Genomic DNA, 25,337 nt, shown 5'->3' on the forward strand with positions numbered 1-25,337 from the left:
TTGGTTCGCAGTCTATCTGGTCTGAAAACCGCAGAAAATTACATTTCACCGCAACGCGCGCGAACCGTTTGGCGAAATAACAGAGGGGACGACCATCGCCATCTCATTGAAACAAAAATATTCCAATTATATACATTCCACCCTTTTCGATTGCTTTCGTCTGATATCAAATTCCTTCGCCGCGGCTCCGTAAAATCCGAATATTCGGCATAATATTCGCTGGCTTTCGCCCGCCGATAATCGATGCACTCTGTCCGATAGAAATGTAATTGCGCTCGTTGGAAATTATCTTCGAGGTAATTACCATTAATGGTAATTACGGTGGCGATCGTATCGAAAAAAGAGGCTCGTTGAAAAAAGGAAGGAGAAACGAAAAAAAAGGTGGATTAACAGGGCGGGAAGGAATTGGCGGTGGCGATGGTGCTGGTTTGAACATGTGCCAGAGGATGGAAGAACATCGAACAATGTTTTCGCAGTCTCCTGGTTCTGTGATATCGGCAACGCCGTGTCCTCGTCAGCCGCTACGTTAAAGATAATATTTTCGAGACAAGTTGGAAACGCCAACGACCGAACAAGAGCCGTTTTGAAAGCAGCGCGTTTCGCCTGAGAGCGCAACGTGGCAAAAATGGGCTCGGGGAAACGCTGATATAGGCAGATAGGTAAACACCGGAGAATGATGGATGCGAACCAAGGGAGAACGTGGCATTTCCCGGCCGGAGAAATGGACGATGCGAGACTGTTCGATTTTATCGCGGTTCAGCTGCCAGTCTATTAGTCTTATGGTTCGATGGGAAATCTGTGCTGGGGATACGGCTGACTAATACCACTGATATTTCTTAACACTAACCTGACCTGGATCGGCCAAGAAACGGGTCGTTTCTTTTGTTCACCTAACTTTATGCGCGAATTAACGTTGAATCGGAGAAGCTTCTTCGCTGCACTAAAAAAAAAAAAAAAAAAAAATGTGATCTCTGGCACTTACGACGAGCCAGGTTCGCAGGATAAAGACAATGTACGTATTCCGTAGTCCACGTAACCGAGTCGAATTTCTGGGCTGATCAGCCAAAATGCATAAACCGCTACTCGCTATACGATTGTCGATCCACGGGGAGAGCTTTGACTCGCTGTAGACTGTCGTTGATTTTTTGCGCTTATTTTATCCTACTCTGTTTTGCTTTGTTTAACTTTCCTTTGCTGTCGCCTTTGTCAGTCAGTCGTCAGTTTCGTCGACACTTTCAATTCTGCCGCAGTACGGCGTGTGTGAAACTTTGATCGCTATCGATACGATAGAGTCGGCCCCGTTTCATTCGTTTTATTTCTTGAGCCGGCAAAACGCACCACCTGGCCACGTTTCGCGTACGTGTCTGTATTTTGGCCGCAAATTATTTAGATGGATTGCTGTTTGCAAAAGTGTTCTCCGGTATAAGCAATAAAGTGCAGATAGCCGAGGCGGCGTGTTTATCGAGCAAACGTAGAACGCAGGAAAGTTTTGGACAGGGGCGTGGATCCTGTCCGAGTGGATTTAAGTTGTTGAGAAAACAGTTTTTCGCCAGCCGGCCAGCCCAGCCTCTGCTTTATGTTTGAATACGCCAACGTCAGCACAGAGACCAAAGATTGAACGTCTCTGTTAGCCTACACGTCGGATTTCTAGTTAAACGTATCGACTTACCGCGAGCGAAACGCCGGCAACAATTCGTTTGAGGCTTCAAACGAATGACAGACATCGATAGAAATAGCAATCGCTTTTCCAAATCCCTTTGACGGCTTTTCGTACGCAGCCGATGCGTTCACGCGCTGCTTTCATCTGCGTGATTTAAAAGAGTGCAAACAAACGGACAGTTCGGGCGAATTGCAGAAGGATTTGTTACATTATTTGTAACAGCTCTCCGAGTTTTTAAAATTCACTGCCTCTACGCTCACCTGTGTAATAAATTTCGAGAAATTAATCGCCAGACAGTTTCTTATTAGAGCGTGCGTAGAAAACGAAAGAAACGCGAGGATCGGCCCGATGATGATCGTTCGCTGTTGCGGGGCAAATCAGTTTATGAATTCCCATTAGAACAGGAACAGGAAAAAGAAGGAAACCCGAATACCAGCCGGACGATGCTGGTTATCCGCTGTTTCGCGAAAAATCAGATTATAAGTTCAGGTTAGAGCAGGAATATGAAAAAGAAGGGAAGCTAAACATCGACCAGACAATACTAATTATTTCCTCTTGCGAGGAAAATTAGATTATAAGTTTTTATTAGAGCACGAATAGAAAAAGAAAAAGGAAACCTAAACACGAACCGGACAGTAATAATTATTTCCTTTTCCGGGCAAAATCAGATTATAACTTCTTATTAGAGCACGAACAGAGAAAGAAGGAAAGCGAAACACCATTGAAAAGTTGCTACAACTTTTCACAACTAAGAATTGTAAATCACTCGTACGATCAATATCGTGAGCCATTTAAACAAACGTTTGTTCTCCGTTTCATGTCTTTGTTTTCCGTAGACGTAAAACTCTGATCGATCGACATTTTCTCTGATAATTTGTTAGGTAACGTACTGTGGGAATTTTTCGTCCGCAAGCAGCTGCGAAAGTGGCCATTTTTTGACATCGTCTTTTCCGAATAAAACACGCTCAATACCCTGACGAGAGCACAACGAAACCGTCGACACAGGCACGGCCCAGCTCGTAATTTTAAGCCGTACATACCAGAGTAATTCCTTCTGTGGTATTAAGCATGGGATAATGTTCTCGGTTATATCGCGATGCTTAACGCGGCCATGGATTTACGGTTGGCTCCAACTTAATCGAGTTTTCCTGATCTTCGCGAAAGGGTAACGCGTTTGATGTTATTTATTCGACATTTTTTAGATATGAAGAATTACGGATCTTCGGACAAGCGAGATCTAACGAGAAAGTAAGCTGAAACTTTTCGAGCTTGTCGTCGCGGTATTGCCAATCGTCGGTCGATTAAACGACACTTTTGCGCTTTGTCTCTACTTCTGTATATTATAGCGAGGACTAATTAGCTGAGTAAATTAACGAATTTGTATGTCTTATTGAAGAAAAAAGCATTGCTATAATTACGTAATAACTAGAACGGATACACCGTGCCATAATTGGAAAGGAAATAATTACGTTGGAAAGCAGCGCTTGATAATTGGACTAATTGTATTAACAAATTATTTTAGGATTAATCTGTATCTGATTGGCATTTCTAACTTCAAATATTCGCTATTTTACAGACCAATTTTCAATGGAAAATTAATCGAACTTCACTGGATTATCAAGTGCTATTGATAATTTTATGTAAAATAGATTCATAGTAAAGCGAAACGTCTATGTGTTATGCTCGTATACAGTCGCGTATTATACAAAAATGAAACACCTACGCTAATTTGTCGAGTCCCTTATCGGCTTACTCGTTTCTTTTCCAACGTTATTTTATCGATCCAATATTTACGTAGTCGTTTGACTTTTTTCTTAGACACACACGATCAGTTGCAGCGATTTGTAGATTGGAAAAGGCGAGATCAGAGTGTTGGAAGAAATAAACGGAAAAGTAGCTACGACGATAAATCACACGGACATAGAGGATTATCGTTGCTCTGTTGCGTTATTCCTTACGAATGATTAATCGCAAGTTGCAGTATGTCGTAGCTTGGATGCTAATTTTGATACGTTTATCCAGGAAAATACATAAATTTAAAGGCTCAAATTATGCACGAGTTACGCGTTGTTCGTTATAACGAAGCGGATCAGGCTCGCTCGCTCTCTTTTCACCTAAAAGCCCTCTCTCTCTCTTTCCTCTCGTTTCTGTATTTTAATAACTGACAGCAATTTACGTAGACGCAACGCGGCTGCTATCGCGTGAAAATTAATGGGTTAATATAGTAATGTGCAACAATTAACAGAAAATTAATAGTAGCCGATTTACGGCTAGTAACCTGTATTACGGCTCGTTAAGAGACGCTTAATTGCATATTTCAACAACTTAACTGACAACGAGACTCCGCAAAGTTGCTTTGCCTTCGCCGCCTAAGCAACTTTACGCAAAGTGTCTGTTATAATTTGTATGCAACTTCAAAGAGATGATATCAAACACCATAACGTTATGCGGCAGACTTATTGCATTAAACAACCAAACTATTAATTGACATTGATTTCTAGTGCAATACGATGCAACGTTAAAGTACAGTGACCTGCTGTAATATACGCGTAAAAGGATATGAGGCAAGAAATTAACAATTGCCATAGAGAGGCCAGCGAATGTTTCGTCGAATCAGGTTTGAGGCATTGTACAGAGAAAATTGAAGAATAATTTCAATCGAGCTAAGCCACGTTTGTTGCAACGTAGGATAGAGACAACTTAGAGATGATTTTCAGTCGAGTCAAGCCAGATTTGAGCCATAAGACAGAGGAAACTTAAGAAAGGTTTTAACTTAGATTAAACCAGGTTTCGGGCATAGGACGGAGAAAATTGAAGAGCGATTTAAAATTGAGAACGTACATGTTTCACGTGTCAGTGCTGAACGTACCGGCGTATGGAGTATGAGGGATGGGTTTAAGAAGAGAGATGGCAAGTGGAAAAGATACAGATAACATACATAAGGTGGGTATTAGGTCTGGACAGCTGTACACGGGAGTTACACGGGGCTAGGAGAGACGAAACGAGACAAGATAAGAACTAGGACAGGGAAAAGAGCAACAAAGTTGAAGGAGGAAGCAAAGGAAGAGGAGGCAAGAGAAAACAAATACCAATAGATCACGTTTGTTGAACTAAGAATGACGACGTGCTTGCGTTTGAACATTCTCATCCTTTTTGCACGGATCTGTCCGATTATTGCAATCGCGGAGTTCTGAACTTCTTTATTGGCTCACGTGCACACAATGCAGCATGTAATTTACATGCAATTAGTTAACAGCATTTGTTGGCTTTTGTCTAAAACCATTTAGATCAATGGGACGATTGACTTTTCGTGTGCAATTCGCACGTTTCCCACGGATACACACACTTTCGTTTTTCATAAGTTTGGACCAGGTTGCGCGGCGATTTCCAAAATTTTCAAATCGCGTTAATGCGACAGAAACTCGTGTATCGTACGCATCGATCATCTGCGTACTCCAACATTTACAGGAACCGGTGCTTTTACATTTTCCAGAAATGGGGTTTCCTCCCACGATTCACTGCAATTTCTTCTAATTAATATCAGCAACTTTCGATACGGCGCGGTACCTTCGTTCGCTCACGTTCGGAACCAGTAAGAACGACCTCGAACCAGATCGTCGTACTCGAAGAAGCCTTGCCGCAATAATTAGTGCGGTTCCCGGGGAAATTATGCCGCATAGCGGAATGGCCGTGCCGGCGCTAATATCGTAATACGGTGGCGCATAATTAATGAAATTAATATTGGCTCAACCAAGGTTAGCCAGCTGGCGTATTGTGGTTCACCGCGGCGAAACGTGAGCTCGAGGGTCAACGAACTATCAAAGTTACTCTTACGGACAGGTTTACCGTGCGTATGGTTTGCGTTGTTTGGCTAATTTCGTAAAATCAACCTTCGTTCGATGACGCCTCGTCCGGCGTCCAGTTGCATTCCATTAGATCGGGGGATGCGTGCGCGCTTTCGTTGATTTGCCACTTGGATCAGACAGAGAAGGATATCGAGAAGCTGGCATTTTTTCACGGAGAAATTCTTACGGAACGTTGTTCATCAACCATCTCTACGGAAGGAAAAAGCGTCGTTCCGACGTCTAGCGAAGATGCGCTAAGAAGGTTGAGAAAGATGAGCGCCAAAATGAGAAAGTAGCAGCTCGTGCGTTACGTTTAACCTTCTTTAGGTTGAGGTACGTTGCACAGGCATCGAGTGTAGATGAAATTACGGCAGCATGTCTGACACTGACGAGAAGATGGCAATAACTGCGAAATATCTGCAATCTACTTCCAAGTATCATTAATTTCTCTTGAAGAAAAGACGCCACGCTAATGACCGAATCTCGAGGAGTATGATTTTCTATTTCCGAGCAAATGCACTGTACGTTCTTCTCTCTAACCGTTACTCCTTCTTCTATTAGGAAATTCCGTACGAGATGCAATAGGTTGTCAGTTACTGCGATTACTCTGGTACGCCCGACTATATCGTACGCTTTCTCGATGTCTAAGCATATCGCTTTGAGGTTTTCGTTGTTGATAAATGCATCGCGTACACTGGTTTCCAGGTTGATCGAATTATCTACGGTGGCGTGGTGGTAGGTACGAGATCCTCTTCGCACTTGGTACGCCGTTATACTCGAGATAGTAGCGCGGTCTGCGTTGATAATTTTTCTTTGCTGACGCTGCTCATTGATTCCTATTGATGAGGTAATTTTGCTTCGTCTTCTAATCTGCGCCAACGCGCCAACGATGCTGCGATTCGACTTCTTCTCAAAGATATAGAAAAAAAGAGCCAGTTGACGACGATGGAGAGACGAACTCGTCTTATCGGTTCGATCTCGTGTCCTTAGCTTCGAATTACCTTCAGGTTCTATCGCACGGAGCTTCCTGCTCGATCGTACGGCGAGCAAAACGTCTCAACTAGTTTACAAGTAAATTACTTGCAGGCACAGAGAGGATGCCACCCGTGTTCAGCACTTCGAGACATAATGGCGGTAACCTGGGCATACTTGCAATTAAAGCAAGGACATCCCTACGGCTGTGCAGGCAGGTTAATTCTTGGTCTTGTCGTTCTGCTCCTACACAGGTGTTTGTTCTACAATTACACGACTCCGTGTTCCCTTTGCTGCAACCAAGTTCACTCGGCTTTTTACGCGTGCTTCTTGCTAATTGGATCCTTATTAAGCTGTATCGGGTGAAAAGTTTAACGTTACGACTAACGACAACCGTTTGCTAACGATAAAAGAGCACAGATGATACTCGTTGACCAATCTTTCGATATTCACCGTCAATTTTTCGATATCGTTTAGAGAACAGCTATTGAAACGATCTAATTTCGTACTTGAAGTCAGAGGCAAATCGGCCACTATTTGGACTCTGTTCGTTTTAAAACATCCATAGTTGCTCGTAGATTATCATTTTGGAGAGAAAAACTTGCAGATTTAAGAGAACTCGTTTAGCAAATATAGCAAATATTAAAGTGTACGCTAGTAGCTTCATATTACGATAGCCGATACCGGATATAATCCGTAGAATTTTCTACGATTTTGTATCCGCATGGAAATCTTCATCGTCTTGACCATTGTATTCCGCTGCGTGTTGCAATTAATTTCTTCGACAGAATATAACGACGTGTACGATTAAAAAGAAGGAAAACGCACGCGTTAAACGTTTATTCGTAACAATACGAATTTCCCCAGCAAAATTCTCCAATTTCGTAAGCTGACATTTCATAATTTCGTCGCTGACATTCGCCGTCAACTAATGCGGTATTGATTTTTCGCATTACAGCAGGATAGCTGAATGGATAGCTTTACCTTGTGGTATATACGTTCAATCCGCAAAGAGTTTGCTCTGCATACGGTCGCACAGCCACGAGGTTTAACAGCGCTGCACGCTGAGAAACGACGACTCCACGTTTCCTTTTATACCGGCGCCTTTATTCCGCGAGCGTATTCGACTGCGTCCCGACTGGCAACTGCACTGCTGGCTCCATGCTTCCACTTCCGCGTTATATCTCGTAAACCAACTTCTAATTGTGTCGCATAGATGTAGGTAAAATTTCGATCGGCTATTTTCATTAGCTTGTTAGCTCGCAACGACCGTAAATTCCAGCGAACTTTGATAAATCGCGTCGAGAAACGAGAGCACGAAAACTGGCCGCGCGCGCTTCTCGATAATATTCGATTTATTTTATTGTCGTCTCAGATTTTGCTGCGTCGAACACCAGTCTGAAACAGCCTTCTTACGATTCCCGCTAAGTAAAATGATTTTTCATCGACATACTATTCGTTCGACTAGGTTTTCGGACGTGTGAATGGAATGGAACGAGGTCCAAAGATGATTTTCGATTCATTTTTCAACGTCGTTTCTCCTCTTCTTTTTCTCTCTTTTTTTTTTTTTTTTAAATCTGCCGCGATTCCGAGAGAATTGCGCGAGGATGATAGCAATTAAGGAGATAAAGGGACTTTTATTGAAAGCGGAATCGCGAGCATCGAGAGTTACCGGTGGATTTAGGTGTGCCGGGGCAAAATGAAATTTTATATCCAATCAGCGTCGCCCCGACAAGATGTAGCCCCATTCCCCCGAGTGGAAATTGTAGAACGGAAATCCCGCCATTACGAGATCGCCACGGACCGTTTCGCGTCTCTCTTTGGATTCCGCGAGATTACATTTACAATATTAACCTGCTCGTGGCTGGTCGCGCTGTAAATAAAGCTGGCCAAGCCAGCGCTTCAATCTCAAACAACTTTCGACGCTAACGTGCTGGGAATACGACTGCGAGCGTCGGTGTCTTATGAATAATGCGCACCAAAAATCACGGCCTTTCTCAGACCGTTTAATAAATCGTACATCTTCCATTGCACGGCGATCGTCTTCGTGGTCGATTAAATGCAATGTCGTACGATTTAAAATACATTTGCTGTGTCGTATTTGCAAGTATCTCTGTACTTGCCTATAAGCGTATCCTTTGTTAGATCGTAAGTTATCGTTCTAAGCGAATGAAATAATTTTCCGATGTTGTTTCGACATCGTGTGTTGGATAAATGAAATTTCAGATGAAATACTTTGCGCAAGATATCTAGCACGAACGAGTTATGGCAATAATTACCTACGTCTTCTCATTAGTTAGAATTTACTGCAGGTTCCATTCCTCTAAATCGAATGTTTAATAATCTCATATAAGCGTTTTGTACGCTGTTACGAGTACTTTTAGAAGCCTTTTTTAGATTCTTTGTCCAGAGACACGGAACGTACGACGTACATACGTTTCTGTAACAATCTTCTACGTCGAAACAATGTTTCTCGAGGCAAATTTACTTTTTTAAACAGAGTGTTGTATAAATTTCTACAGATTTGGGTAGATCTGGTAATGATAAACGCTTCCTGCCTATTTAACAAAATATCTCTGTGAAATGCACGAGAAACAGCACAGAAATTAATCAAACTACGCCTTACGTTCTCAAAATGTCTTTACCTTTGTTCGATTCTTTATTCAATTATTCTTCAGTTTCCTTTTCTCATTTAGTTTTAACGTTACCTCGGCATCAAAGATCGTTAGTAATTAGATTCTCTTGTTGCGTGCAAATGCAAGCGAAAGAACATCTGTATCCATGCTGAAATGAAAGAGCAAAATCCTCAAACTCGATTTCCTCCAAAGCCAGACTAAGCACGATAAACTAAAAATTGTGCTTTCTCTGTTCACTCCTTCTCCGGACGATCATGCTCTTCGCAGTTGTATCGCTAATTACGGGGCGTTTTGTATGCAGTGCATATTCCTTACAAAGGCAACACGGTCGTGCAATTATAATCGTCTAACCAGCAATCCTTCTTTGGTCAAATACGTCCGTTTTATACGACACTTAGGAAAAAGTGCAAAGAGACAGTTGATGGCACTGACATTGCGAGTTCAAACGTCACTGTGCGCTGCGTCAGACAGGGGAACGAATATTCAAGATACTTCAATCGAATCGGAGAGGACGGACAACGCGAACAAAAGATTCGACGAACAGATTTTCGCCGACACGAAGTTCCTGATACCAAGTTCCTGGAAAACTGCACGTTATGTGCATTTTTCCCCCACGCGAACAAGTCTCCGGATACCCAAGTTCCAGGAAAACTGTGTGTTGTGTGCATTTTTCCATCCTTTTTCCAAATGCTCGTTCGAGCGCCTCATTGTGCGCATCTTGCGCTGCGAATTTACCCCGTTGGCTTCGTCCTCTTTTTAACGACGCGCACAGGAGTCTCGAGGGCTGTTGGTTAATTAAAATTTTGAAATTCTAACTCGCGTCGAAAATGGCGCGCTGAAGCCCGTCCCAGGGTTTAGCTACCGCCGTCAAACACTCTCTTTGATCTTCTGTTCGGCCTTGCGCGCGTTCCACCCAAGTCCTGTTTAAATGCCGCTGCAAAGCGGATCGAACGCAATGTCGCAGGAATGTGGAGAATCCTCTTAAGGTGAGATTTCCTATAAGCGTCAGACGCGTTTATGTGGACAGACAAAGAGGCGAATCTACGTATCTACGGCGTACAATAATTTTTTTACTATCATCGCAGCAACGCTGCTACGATCCGGTATCCCGGACGAAGAATGCAATTAAAGTCTTACGTGTAAACAGATTAAACGTGACGAGCGCACGTTAAGTTCGTTTATGGCAACGTCTTTGGTATGCCCATGCTGTCAAGCGTCTTGACAATGTCCGACGATCTGTTCACGGAACAACGCGTTAATATGAAATTATTTGCGTGTGCATAAATCAAGCGATCGACAAACTAATGTTGAGAATGTGGATGAAATGTTACGAAGGCAATCGCCTACAAATAGGAGGAGAGATTTGAAAAAGGAAGACGCGCAAGATGACGGTGGGTTGGTTAATCTTCGATCCCTCGAGCCAATGAAAACATTTGACGTATCCGTAAACTTGTGCCATGAGATTTTTTCAGCGTGTCGAGTTGCATCCAGAGTGAGGTCATCAGCGACGTTGTTGCATCCAGTGTGAGGTCATCAGCGACGCTGTTGCATCTGGATGGATCGTATTTCACAGTATATCTCAGCTTCTTTCGTTAAAAGACTATATACGCGTGTTATAACGACGTATGCATCGACGCTTAGGTCTCGTGATGCATCTTCGAATGAACGTAGTTCGATATCGGCCAAGGACACTCGTATCGGTGCAGGAATTGGATGTGCTGTTAGTCGGTGATGAAGATTCGATCGACATGCAGGTTTCAACGTGAAGAGGGTGTCATTGATGCCAAATATAATGCACTGAATAACGTGTCGTCAGAATTTCTCAAGAAACTTGTAAGGAAGTCGATCTACGCTGCGAATGCCTTCAAAAAAGAAGATTACTTTCCGCGATCGTGAGTGGCACGTCGATTAACTCGATGGAAATGTAATAATATTTTCTTGTTGCTCAACGACTACGAGAATAGGTCGAGTCCGGGCAATGCTCGACAGCGAAGCAATCTACGTCGCCTCGTTCTTTATCGATCCTATGCAACGCGACGAGAAGCATTAATGCAATCGTGCTAATTAACTGTCCATGATTAAAATGAAAAGTCTCGCATCGATCGAGGAACGGTGTTTCCGGTCAAGACATTCTGACAATCAAGGGAAATAAATCTTTTTGAAAAGAACATGTGTCGCTTCATAGCACTCATCTATCCCCAAAAAGCATTACTTTATAAGAACGAGCTCTTTCGAAGAACATTTTCTTTTCCGGGAATATGTGTTCTCCCTAAGAAGTCGTTTTCTAATACGAAAAAGGCTGTCCTTTTTTTCATTTAAATAATCGAAGTCAGAACTCGAGTTTAACTGTATCAAATGGATCGTACGACACTCGGAAAACAAAATAGTATATCATATTTGTCACCTTTCCTTTGCTATCGCGGGTCGAGCTTGGGAGATTTCTAGCCGCGCTTTTTTCATTCAAATAATCGGAGTCGAAAGTCGAATTCGATCGTGTGACATTCATTCAGACCCTGTGAGTGACATTTAACTACTTTCCTTTGCTATCGCAGATCGAGTCTGGCAGATTCCTAGCCGCGCTTTTTTCATTCAAATAATCGGAGTCAAAATTCGAATTCGATCGTATTAAATAAATCGTGTGATTCCTACCAACGCAGGTTACCAGTCATACTTGGCACCTTTCCTTTGCTATCGCAGATAGAGTTTGGGGGATTCCTAGCCGTGCTTTTTTCATTCAAATAATCGGATTCGAAACTCGAATTCGATCGTGTGACATTCATTCAGACCCTGTGAGTGACATTTAACTACTTTCCTTTGCTATCGTGGATCGAGCTTGAGAGATTTCTAGCCGCGCTTTTTTCATTCAAATAATCGGAGTCAAAATTCGAATTCGATCGTATTAAATAAATCGTGTGATTCCTACCAACGCAGGTTACCAATCATACTTGGCACCTTTCCTTTGCTATCGCAGATAGAGTTTGGGGGATTCCTAGCCGTGCTTTTTTCATTCAAATAATCGGATTCGAAACTCGAATTCGATCGTATTAAATCGATCGTGTGACATTCACTCAGAACGGGAGAGTGAGATTTAACTACTTTCCTTTGCTATCGTGGATCGAGCTTGAGAGATTTCTAGCCGCGCTTTTTTCATTCAAATAATCGGAGTCGAAAGTCGAATTCGATCGTGTGACATTCATTCAGACCCTGTGAGTGACATTTAACTACTTTCCTTTGCTATCGCAGATCGAGTCTGGCAGATTCCTAGCCGTGCTTTTTTCATTCAAATAATCGGAGTCAAAATTCGAATTCGATCGTATTAAATAAATCGTGTGATTCCTACCAACGCAGGTTACCAGTCATACTTGGCACCTTTCCTTTGCTATCGCAGATAGAGTTTGGGGGATTCCTAGCCGTGCTTTTTTCATTCAAATAATCGGAGTCGAAACTCGAATTCGATCGTGTGACATTCGTTCAGACCCTGTGAGTGACATTTAACTACTTTCCTTTGCTATCGTGGATCGAGCTTGAGAGATTTCTAGCCGCGCTTTTTTCATTCAAATAATCGGAGTCGAAACTCGAATTCGATCGTGTGACATTCGTTCAGACCCTGTGAGTGACATTTAACTACTTTCCTTTGCTATCGTGGATCGAGCTTGAGAGATTTCTAGCCGCGCTTTTTTCATTCAAATAATCGGAGTCGAAAGTCGAATTCGATCACATTAAATCGATCGCGCGACGTTCGAACAACAAAACAGTTGATATATTCCAATATAAATGATAGATATATTTCATATTTGGCTATATTTCTTTGCGACCGTAGGTCGAGCTTGAGAGATTCCTCAGTGTACACGCGATTTAAAAAGTTTCCATTGGACATTGATCGACCGAGCTTTCCACTGTTCGTTTTTCGACTCGCTGGGTCAAAATTATCGCGCGGTTATATACATAAATGATCCTCTCGGAGAGGCGTGGGGGAAGCGAGACAGAAGCTGCAATTACGGCAAATGTTGTTTTCGTGTTCCTATCCCCGACTAAAACGTTGCTTAATGCGTTTTTACAACGGGCGAGAAAAAGTCGAGCAATCTGTATCTCGGAATGATCATGGGCGCGGATCTGCCGGCGATTTCGCTGCGTAAAACCACGTCCATTTTTGTTTGTCGTCGACGTTCTATCGGCTGCATTAAGAGTACGCGTTCATTCTTGCGCCTCCTTTCATTCCCGCCGCGAATATAGTTAATGTTCGCGATTCATCAACGGCTGGTCGAGTAAAAAACACTCGCTTTCGTGGATAATCTGTTACAAGCGTCTCCCGGCATTTTCGTCCTCTTACGGCTGCCTCATCCGGATAAAAGAGAATCTCTTCCGTGTTAATACGCCGCAAATTATTTTCCCGGTTAATGTTCCCCGAGCAATTACGTCTCTAATTATTTTCTCTCAGAATCTGCAGTTCTTTCAACTTTAATACCGATTTTACAGGTACTAAGCAAAGTTTACTATTCTATGAAATTCCTTAAAAATCGCAACGAACCGGATGATGCCGCGTGAAGTATGCAAAACGCGAATTTCCGTCTCCAGCCGGTCAAGTGTTTAGCATTGTATAACCGAACTGAAAGTTAGTGGACAGGTATGAAGACATGAAAATTTCCAGCTGCCCCACAAGGTAGCCAAACACAGGGGCAATATCGTGGCCCTTGGTCCACGGAAAGGACAATGTGCAAAGGCATTATAGAGTTGCCCGGTGGGCAGAGATGCTCGCGAAACTGCTATTTTGCATCGTCAAAGTGCACCGTTTACTTCGATTTAACCGGGTCTCGCACAGCACGCGAAATAACACGTTTCTCGGTCCGAACGAAAGACGAAAGTGTAGTTTGCAAATTTCATCCCGCCTCTGTTAACCGTGCAGAGCAATCAGGTTCGTGAAAGCCAGCTTCTCTCTCTCTCTCTCCCTCTCTCTGGAGAGTAAGCGTGGCGGAAACTGCGAGTAGCAGTCGAGTTTTATAATTAAGAATGCGGTTTGCCGTCGCATTTGTACGAGCTTCCTGGCCCTTTCTGGCCATCGCAGATGTTGCGGTGGCCATCTTCGTCGCTGCGCAGCGCTGAATTTTAATTTACAAGCGGGATGACCGCGTCGTTAGGTAACTCCCATTCGCGTTCCTCGCACTCTCGCGAAACAACTTAACGTCTTATTTCGTTTCTCGTTAAGCGAAATATCTGAACACGTGTCGTAGCAAGTTTTCACGTGCGTATCGCGCTGGATACGTTCAACCGCCGCGTGTGTACGAACAGAAAGGTCCTCCTTTGTCCCGTGTTTAAGGCAAATCACAAGGCGCACGCTCTTTGTACGATCAATCAGTGACGTGCAACGAACGTTTCTCAAAACGGAACAATCGCGCCTGGCATAATTCAGATCGTAGTCCGTGGCGCGCGATTTTTTCGCTATGAAAGAGAAGCAAGCGCGAGCGAAATAATTGGATTTGCTTTTCACTCACCCTGGAACTCCTTCCTGGCCGCGCTGACGGAAGTGACGATGTTGGCCACGTGTCCCAGCACCGTGGCGAACAGCAGCAGACCAAACAGCAGCTGAGCTATCACGAACAGATACTCGCCCTTGCTTCTCGGCCTGCAAAGCGAAATGGAAAAGCGTGATTTCCTTTCGTCTTCCAATTCTTCAAAGCCAACTACCAAAGCATTTTATGCGCATCGCTTAAATCGCTAAGTTTTATCATTCGTTCGTCTTCCTACTGATTTTAGAGACATTTTTAGACTGATTTTAGATTTTAGAGCTAGTTGAACATCGACGACCGAAGGAGATCGGCATAAACGTAGAAACGATCCGGCTTTCGCGAGGAACACACGAGCAGAGAAGCTTTCGAAACGGTGTACTAAACGGACAGGAATATTTCATATTACGTCTCTTCTTTTTATGTCTTTCGCTTTTTGTTTTTTCGTTGGCTGCACGTACACGCGACATCGGCACCTCGAAGGTGCTTCGCACGTTTATCGCGGTTATATTCCATTCCAACGCAAATCTCTGAGATACAGAACATTTCCGTCTTTAAGCTTTACTTATCTTTCTCAATTCTCCTATCGCAGTATGAGATATTTTGTTCCTTGAAACGTGTTTCCAAATAATCTGCTGTGAGAATTGTTCGCTCGCAAAGAGGACCAAGAGTGGTCATTTTATAACGTTGGAGATTCCAGCAAAACTCGTGATCCTTCCGCGGAAGGCAGCGTGGACGACAATACAGTGAAATAGGGAGAAATCGAATTACCTGCAACGTTAGACGCTCTAGAACGTCCTGCGAGAATTTCTCGCTCTCAAGGAGGACCAAAAATGGCCATTTTTAAACATCTCTCTACTTTAAACATCTCTTCTACTTTATAACATTCGGGATTCGAGCAAAGCTCTTGATTCTCTCGCGGTAAGCAGCGTGGACGGAAATACAGTGCGACGAAACAGGCAGAGGAAAATCGAATTACCTGGGCAGGTCACCGATGGTGGTGAGGGCCAGCGTGCACCAGTAGTAGCTCTGCAAATATTTCTTCACCACGTCCGCCGTCTCCGAGTCGCTGAATACCCAGTTCTTACTGCCGAAGCCGTTGTTCTTATCGATAATGTGATAGAGGCACCCGTTCCAGTGAAAGATCACCAGTAAATAATGTATCAAGGATGTGGAGCGGAATAAATTCGGATAGTTGGTGTGTCGCTCGGTTCTGTCCATGAACGCCCAGAACCTGTGTGTGACAATGCAACAAAGAAGATCGCGTGAGATTGCAACATGCTCGTCACGGTGTTTTCCTTCGTCAATCGAATGGAAAGCTCGAGTAAGGGTCTAGATCAGCTTTGGCATATTTTCAGAGACATCAGATTCTACGTTCGCTCTGTACCGTGCGTTTCAGACGTAATTCGAGCATAATTTATTCCAGGCAATGATCGGGTAGCTATTGTTTCGTCCGATATTTAGAGTATAATTTTGTTACGTTCTTGTCATTCATGGAGCGACAATGTTTACGCAGAATTTCGAGTTTAATACGGACAGACTTGTAAAAGTGGCGAGAGAGAGTCAGCTCGAGCGAAGGATCCAAAAATAACGTGCCCTCGCAAGTGCCGTAAGAAAGTTTGAGCATTCGATTGTTTTGCGCTATCCTAGGAAACTTTCTAAAGGAAAAAGACGAGGAGAGGAAAGTAGGTGATAAACGAAACGTGGTCAATACACGAGCATAGTTCGGCAACCTCTATTCGGTATATGGTTAAGCAAAACTTGCATCGTTTCTCACTCAATGATACTTTTCTAACGTCGAAACGCGTCTCAAGCTTCATCGAAATGTACAGAGATTATTCCATTGATACGCGCGACTTCTCGTTTCAATTTCGTGTCAAATATCTTACCCGATCGTTGCGATTCTCTACCGACTGTTAAAATTAAAGATTAAATATAAATCGATTTAACGCGTTGATTAAACGTAAGATATTCTGTCGGCTTGTTCGTGGAACGTGCAACAAATCAAGATTCGCACTCACCGGTATATTTTCACGAGCCTAAAACCTCGAAGTATACTGTTGAATCCTATAGATAAGTATAAAAAGTCGAGGGGCAACAGGCACAGGATGTCCATGTAAAACGTAGTGCTGTTTGTATAGTGATTTCGCAGCTTCGTCGCGTCCGTTTGCAAGACACCGTCCTCTAAGTACCCGGTTCGAATGTGAAACACTATGTCCAGCACGTATAAAAAATCGGAAAAGTAGTCCAAGCAGAACCACACCCAGCGCGTTTCGCCTAAATAACATAAAATCACATTTCCATTTTAGATACGTCAGCATTTTTAAACCATACGATTCTTACACGCTATTAGATATCAATAATACTTTTTTCCTATCAGATAATTACAGATACAAATGTGATGGTCCAATCGATTTAATGAATTATACCTCGCATTAATATCGAGATATTAAAGTATATTCTCATATAAGCAATCCCAAGTTAAACTCTTTAAACAATTCGAGACTAGCATACATAATCCTATAAGTCTATAAGTGAGAGCTTTTTAAGCTTTTAATTCTACGAATCCACCGTTTTTTTGTACGAAGCTTTGCACTAAGTGAAGCAAAAATATCTGATCTACGATGATTTTCAATAATTTTCACGAAGCTTTACACATACATATATCTGATAGGATTATCTTCGGTAAGTCGAGTTATTTTCTTATTCTTCTATTCTCCATTTCCCGATAAAGGAGCAAATCTTTCTTCGTTAAAATCGCACTTTTACGTGTACCATGGAATTGTATTGTCGATTGAAACAAATATTAAAATAAAATAAAAATAAATAAAATTGAATTCCATACTTGTTTCATATTTCCATTCCGACAGCGCATCTCCGTCCGCACGCGTATGCAAATTACTTTTTATTATATTTACGGACGAACAGCATAATAAGCTGACCAATTTCTTAAATCACGAAAATTGTCAAGAGAAACATCTACGTTTAACTAAATTCACCTTCTTCGAAGCTGCCCGTCTAAAGGATCAATTAGAATTGCTGCTGTAAAAGGGTGAAATAAGGCACGATAAAGATATAATTAATACTTTGTCAATCGCTGTAAACTTAACATAGGCGAAAACGCCTATGGAACGTTCGCATGGAATCTGTCGAGTCGCGGAGCAAAGGACTAACCGTTTATCTCTTGGAAGGCGACCCTGTAGATGATGACCCAGAAGTTGTAGAGAAAGGCAAGGGAGACCACCATCGACCAGTAATAACAGAGACGTCCCGCGGGATCGAAGATGAAGGACCAATTAGGGGCACCCGTACGAAAACCCTTTGTTCCTGCTTGTCCAGGGTAGCCTCTATTACCGCGTTGTTGCTGCTGTTGCTGCGCCGTATACCTACTATGGAAAATTAACAGCACAATGACTCGTGAAAACATAACGCGACAAACGAGCAGCTTGGTACGAAAATCGAGCAAATTCGCTTTTCCGAAGAAATTGCACGCGATGAAGTTTTACAATATTTTAATACGAGGACGCTCGAAACCAGAGATACTCGGGTTTCGAAAGTTCATAATCGCGCAACGATGCTTTCCTCTTTTTTAATTTCGCAATCGGATTTCGTACTTTAACTTTCAGAATGATCTCCGTGTCCGAGTGCGCGGGACATTTTACAGGATTAAAGTTGAAATATCTTTCGTACTAGGTCGTTTTTCGAACCAAGTAGTTTAATATTTTTTTTTTTTTTCTAGAGGATTGAAAAATGCATCGAATCGCGTGAATAAATGTACAGTTTCGTTTTGCGAGACGAACGCTATCTTGGAATCTCCAACACGCGTCCAACCTGGATACGAGTATTTTACGATTATATGCTTTTCTTCTTCTTCCATTTTTTAACGTTCTCTAATAGCGTTCTCAAGGGATACGAATATAATAAATAGAAGATATATTACGTGTTTTAAATTGGGCAGAAAGATCCGAAGATCTTAATATCATAGAAAATCGCCTGGGGAAGACTTAATAGGCTATTGTACGAAGCAGCATAATGGAAGCAATGTAATGCTGTTTCCGAACTGAAAGAAGCGATTTTACAACGCCGACGAAACTTGGATCAAAATTATATAACGAAGCTTTACAGAAGTTTGCCGAAAGATCTTATCGTTTCATTGGAGATAAATTTTAAATATATATATATATATATATATATATGTATATTCTTTAATAGAAAATTACTCTGAAGTTGCCATCATTTTATTGTGTCATGCAATCCCTTTCTACTAGTATAGTTACACTAAAGCGAGGAAATAGCTTTTCTAGAAATTCGCACAATTCCATTATCTTATCCTGCGATGCGGCAATATTATTTTTGAAAATCTGTGTCTGTTTACATGAATTTTATACCTCTATATCGAAAAATAGATAAATAAAAGAAACCTGCAATTCGCTAGAATAAACTACATATTGCCAACGTGGAGGAAAGAGAACGGGCTGTATCGTTTGTTCTGATAGGAAATCACCAGGTGGAAAACATCGAACAATTTATTATCGCGAAACGTGTATAAACCAGCCTGCGATGCATATTGGAAATTGCTTCAAAATTGATCAGGCTATAGAAAAATTATAAGAAATAAGCTTTCGATTCTTTTGCAAAAATATGTTGCTCCACGTCCCTGTTCCTCGATGAATTTCTATTCGCATAAATCGAATATCGTTACAACACGTTACTCGATTGCAAAGCCGATTCCTAGGTCCACGTTTTCGCGACAAAGTGGCGCCGAGTTGCTGGTAGCTAACGTAATGGACAGCAGTGCACGCGCGCTTTACAAGAAATGGTTGTTAGATTCAAATACTTTTCAAATAATCCATGCTACCAGGATTACCATTCGTTCCAGCTCACAGCCGGATTCCAACGTTTGTTCCATGCCACAACGCGTGCACTCGACGTTTTCACGTAGCACGAGCGTTTGTTGCTAGATATTTACCACTTCAGGTTACCATCGAACGCTAGATTTCCTGCCGTCAAACACACCATGCCTGAGTAACGACCGACAAAAATTACGCCCCCGGCTCACCACCGTACATTCGCCATTTCACGCCGCTGCGGATGCATTCGTGCACTGCAGGCATTGGTCTGTGTCACGTGCTGCAGACAACAGGCCTGGCATAGAATACACGAGCGCAAAACGAACTTGCCTTGGATACGACAACCAGACACCTAACTTTCCGTTTATCCGGCTGTGTCAAAGTGACTCGAGTCGCGTAACCGTGCCTCGGAGCGCGTACATAGCTCAGACGAACGAGTGGTCCGTAAAAGTCACGCGGAAGCGTATCGACGGGAGCGAGAGAGCGCGAAGAACGCAGCGCACAGATGAGACAGACGCTTGAATATTTTAATGACTTTCTAATAATTCTCCGCGTTTACTTCACATTTTCTTCGCGCAAGTTACGTTGTAGATTTATATCATCGTTGTACCACAAGTTCGAACCTTGGTGACAAAGAAAGCGTTTATAGTTCTCGCAGCAGCCGACTGACTATAGCTTTGATCCAAGTTGACTCGCTTCAAGCACAGCCCTTATTACCCGAGTATCCAAGCACTCGGAGTACTCGTTGTTATCCTCCCGCTGAAGAACAGGATACGAGCCTGAAGATCCAGGTATCCGAGTACTAGAATATCCGGATTCGACTTTTCTTTCGTGATTACTCAAATATACGTACGAGAAGCTTTTCTTCTACGCTCGAATTAATAGATTCGGGAGACCAACTTTGCTTAAATTTATGATATAATATAATGTAATATAATATAACCAACAGCTCATTTTCTGATTGCTTATTCGGGTACTCGGGTATCAATCGACCTGGCGTATTCGAGTGCTGAAAAATTCGGGTGCCCGTAGATCCTAGCGATGGTAGGGGACGGTGTCTCGAGCGAATACGACGCGATCGGATACTCACGTCTCGGTGCCGTTACAGCTGCTATTGCTGAGATGATTGACGGATGCTGGCGTGTGCAGGTGCGACTGGTCGCGCGAGGAAGTGAGCGCGACGGTGTATGGCAGCTTGAATCTGCCCCTCAGCTGGTCCCTCCTCTTCGGTTTGCGGCTTAGGTCGAACTCACTGGCGCCGCGATTCACGTAAGCCCCCTGAAGCGAGTCGCGGGACGAACTGAAATATCGCTGCGGTACCGAGTACACCTGTAACATATTCGTAGGATTTTTCTTCTTATTATTATTACTCACGAGCATACAAACCCTTTGGTACGCAATTCCACAGTGAGTGTTTGGTTTTAAAATAAACGGAGGGAAAATTTACAGTGGTAGAATAAAATGTTACATTTAAAAAGAAAGGAACAAGAAATGGAGGGTATAATAACGAAAAGCATGGTGCAGTCGAATGGAAAATTCGATATCACGTCTTATAAAGTTCTTGCTGCCTATGCTCGTCCCGGGATTACTTTGTGTTGCGAACTTCTGCAAATTCGAATACGAATGTCGAGTTCCGAGGAAAGCCTCGCGGAACAAATTCTGGACGTTAACGGGGTAGTAGAAGACACCGGTTGAATTGTAATAAAATAAACGTCAGTCGATTGGACAATGATAAACGCGTTTTAGTTGTTCAGCTCATCTTCGTTAGGGAAAGAGTTTAAACTTAAAACGAACGTGGATATTGCGATACAGTTCTGCGATTCGCTGCAAGGGTGAACCTATAACTAAATAAATGGCGAAACTATAAGCTGAGTGAAGTATAATCTGAATTTTTCTCTATCGTTTACCTTCTTTTTATCATTTACTCGCTATATCAATTGTCCAAACGAAAGAATAATATTAACCGTAAACACTATGCTATTAAGGATCCTCCAAAAAAGATACAGAGATTATTTTGCAATTAAGAGATGACAGACACGCCTCGGTCGATCATCCATTTATCTCTATGAAAAGTCACGAATCGATCATTTGAACCACTCTGACAATCTTCGTACTTCGAGGAGTATTTATTTGAAGTATACTTCTTGAGCGTATCGATGATCATTCGCCAAAAAAGTCAAATGACAGAGTACACGGTAAAAGTGTCTTCGATTCCCAAAATACGAATAGTGGAGTTAAACGCCACTTTGTCGGCTCCATGGAAGAAGCAACAGCGGTGGCTATTAGGTGGAGCGACCCTAAGAACAGCAGATGGGAATCAAATGGATTTCTTGAGAGAAGGTCTAGAGCGGCCCTTCCAAGAAGTTGATACAGACAATTTATTTGATTAAAAACGAGCTTCCGTTGTGTGTCCTTCCGACCGGAAGGATTTATCCCTTTGTCATGCCAGTCTGCTTAAAATCTTCAGGAAGAGTTTTCCTTCTTTCTTCCTTTCTTTGTTCCCTTATCTTTTTACTGTTCTTCGTTTGGGAAATTGTTTTTTCTCCCAGTGATTACCCGGACTCCGGTTTAGGCACTGCTTTTTCTGTAGCTTTCGCACGAACAATGGAGGTCGTCTTCGTTGACACAATGGCACTGCGAAGGAAATTAAGAGACAATACGCTGGCTGAAAAGAATGGAAAAGCACTGGCATGATACGGTCGGACGAAGGAAGCATCGAACGAAGTGGTGCGACTAAAGGTTGATTCGAGGTTCGATGGATTTCTGACGAGTGTAATGAAAGTAGAATGTTCGAATAAGGGATGCAAATCAAGATTCGCAACCGGAGAGTGCTCTCTTTCCAGTTTCGTTAACATTCGTCTTCAATGACACGTAAATTTAACTTGCTTCCATTCATATTTTTCCATCTTTCGTGTGTTCTACGCTTTTCACGAATAAAATTGTTCGAGACGAGAAGACATCCGAAGAGGTAGAAACACGAAGGAGAAGTAAATTGATAAAGTTACTTTCTCTTCGTAACGATAAGGCGAAATTAAATTGAACAAACTGTTTCTGAAACTACGTTTCTATGATACGACGATCAAAGACGCGTTTATTTATTGCTAAGCCTATTACCAGCGAAAATGAAGAAATATCACGCGCTAAATAAACTCCATGCTCCGCTGACATTAGAGAACAGTTGTTCCCACGTCAAGTTGCAAATATACATGTGGTTTGAACGCAGCTGTGGTTGCACGTGTTTTCACGAGGCGGTACGATCTAGTCGCATGTGCATAAATGGCTCCCATAACGTCGAATAAATCGCGAATACCGCGTGTTGGCAACGCTAACGGGGATGAAGCGTTTATTCGAGCAAATGCTCTTGTAATATTTCTTTCTTCGACGTGGCAATTCCTCGTTTCAGTGGAAATTTAGCAGGACGTTTGATTGATAATGTAATTTCGCTAGATCGCTAACAAAACGCGAGAAGAACATTCCAAAGAGCAAAAATTCCCTGCAGAAGCTTCTCATCACGTATCTCTAGCCGCTCAATTATACCGCTCCAATTTATTAAACTCGCTCGATCGTACTGAAAAGCCACGCGATTATTGGATCGGTTCTAACTCGCGGAACACGTACCAGGATTAATCCCATCGTCGGACTTAATAACGCAATTAGCGTCAAGCCTACTATCGATGCAATCAGCGAAACACTCGCGGAATAGACGAACCGACAAGGTAACATCGTCAACCTGCAAATTCAGAAAACTTTGAAACTCACGGCAATATGTGTATAGGGAGGATACGCAGACGCGTATCGCGCAATTTTTTTTCTGCTACCCAAATTCACTCTAAGGGGGTGCAATTACCCCTCGACATTCGGTTGGTTTCCAATTTTGCGTTACGACTCGCTATGACAGCGTTAAGTTTTCTACCGAACGACAGTTCTGATCGAAAGAAGTTACTTTCGCCTGATCTCCGAACCAAATATCGGTGATTTGAAAATCTCGTAAAAAAGGGATCACCAAAAAGAAGAAAATAAAAACTATATATTACTAGTACCCAAACGTGCTTTCTGAGAGAGTGCAACTTTCTCCTCGAGTTTCTTATACGACGACAAATAACGCAGATATTTAGACGATCCCGTTTAGTCGTACGCCCACCCTGTATATCCTCTGTATAAGTTAGGCCAAAGTTTCGCGATCCTCCGAACTGGCGGATTTGGGCATCTTGCCCCGTGACTGTCGAACGTCGTACTGACCTGCTGTTGCTGATGATAATAATGATGAGTGGGCGTGTGGCGGCTCATGCATTTGCTGCTGACCAGTTCCAGGAGGCTCTGCCTGGAAGGTATAGCACCCCTGGAAACGTTGTCCGCGCTCTTCGTGTCCTCTTCCTTCTCTCTTCTGATCCCAGTCTTGCCATCCAGCATCCTCCCTTGTTTGTCCTCGCGGAGTTTCTCACCGCCGCAGCTCAAAGCGGAAGCGGAACCACCGCTGTACCGATCTCTTCCTCCGCCGCCACTCCCTGTGATTATGCCTGTAACAAAAGGAAATCGCTTGATTCTCGTCTCCCTCGTTCCCCTTCCTAGCCGCCGTCTTTCTTCTCTCTACCACTTTCCTTCCGTCTTATCGCTTCTCTCTCGCTTTTCTTTCGAACAGCGTCGCTAACGAGCAAAAACGCGTTGAGGGCTGTCGATTAGAATCGACTGAGCGCGGCTATCGATCGCATATCGCGTACAAAGTGTCGCCAAACATCGTATAACTGTGCCGAGATCGATGTCGGGCATTGGATTTCCCGGTTTCACGGACAGGGTAATAATTAGCAGGTTTATAACTTCGCTGATGGAGGCCAGCGATCGTCGGTTTTCTATTTTATTTTTCGAAGAACAGGAATATTCGATTCGTCGAGTGGAAATATTCCTTTTACCTCGTTTTCTTTTTTCTCTTTTTTTTTTATTGAATTGTTTATTTCGTGCTAGCTTCGGGCGTTAATTGGCGATCGAAAAAGTATTTTTCAAATATCCAGGTCAACAATTTTCTGTCTTTTCGTATTTAGGTCAAGCAATGAGAATTACCAATTCCGGTGAATCAGCGAAGTTGACAGAATCGGTAACAATTATCAGGAAACACGTTACACCGTCTTAGAAATAAAATGATACGCAAATGCGATTCGCTTTCTACTCGAAGTGTAAAGGTAACTGCACGATTTCAGAGACGTTCGGTTGAAACTACGTAGGGAACGTGTATTTTGCCTGAGCAAGTTATCTACGCGTGTCAGGGTATCAAGGTGCAATCGACGAGAAGATAAACGTAAAAGGGTACAATGATATTCGTTCGAAGGAATCGATGTGGAACAAGCAAATAAGCAAGAACTGTAACCGAACTAGATAAGAACTTACGACGTATCCTCGTGTCGCTATCTGAAATAAAATTCAAAATGTCGAGCGTGTTCGATACGAAAGAGAAAATGCAACAACGCGGACCAGCGTTTCTGGTAGTTGCAAGCTACGAAAACTCTAGAGACGCGTTATAAAGCCTTGGCGCAGTAGACGAGCAATTCGCGAGCACGACGATCGTTTCCCCTTGGGCCTGGTACTTCGGTTGACCTACAGCGCTACCTTGCTAACCTTCTACATAGTTATCAAAGTGGACAGGTTGTTCGGGATCCTACGGAAACCATCTAAGTCGCCTGCAGACGTGACATTGCCTGTATCTCGAGATTGCTTATAAACTGGTACAGCGACGAGATTCCAATCATATTCTGACTAAATAGATTCGATACAGACTTGCACCGTACGAGCAACAGGCGATCTTGTTCGAGTCGGTAGCCCAATCTCCGAGAACAAATTTCGCTTTACGTAAGTATTTCAGAAAAAATGAAATCATCGTTCAT

The 25,337-nt window shown here is 42.8% G+C and overlaps 1 protein-coding gene across 13 annotated transcripts in view; it reads right to left on the minus strand.

Moving 5' to 3' along the window:
- Nucleotides 1-25,337, minus strand: part of LOC117211814 (cyclic nucleotide-gated cation channel alpha-3-like) — a 225,740-nt gene that overhangs the window by 83,444 nt on the left and 116,959 nt on the right. For 12 of the 13 annotated variants that reach the window (XR_004488351.1, XR_004488343.1, XR_004488345.1 and 9 more), the window contains 6 exons: nt 23,704-23,981; nt 20,555-20,793; nt 17,789-18,003; nt 16,636-16,891; nt 15,594-15,848; nt 14,603-14,733 (listed from right to left, as the gene is read on the minus strand). Coding sequence is in view for 2 of the 13 variants with exons in the window: in XM_033456039.1 (XP_033311930.1) it covers nt 14,603-14,733; nt 15,594-15,848; nt 16,636-16,891; nt 17,789-18,003; nt 20,555-20,793; nt 23,704-23,981 (1,374 nt within the window). In the remaining 11 variants the exon portion in view is untranslated. The remainder of the gene's footprint in view (nt 1-14,602; nt 14,734-15,593; nt 15,849-16,635; nt 16,892-17,788; nt 18,004-20,554; nt 20,794-23,703; nt 23,982-25,337) is intronic. The other variant, XR_004488344.1, reaches the window with a different exon arrangement.

This window comes from Bombus bifarius, unplaced genomic scaffold, assembly GCF_011952205.1.
Source record: "Bombus bifarius isolate JDL3187 unplaced genomic scaffold, Bbif_JDL3187 scf7180000008244, whole genome shotgun sequence".
In the NCBI taxonomy this organism is placed as follows: Eukaryota; Metazoa; Arthropoda; class Insecta; order Hymenoptera; family Apidae; genus Bombus; species Bombus bifarius.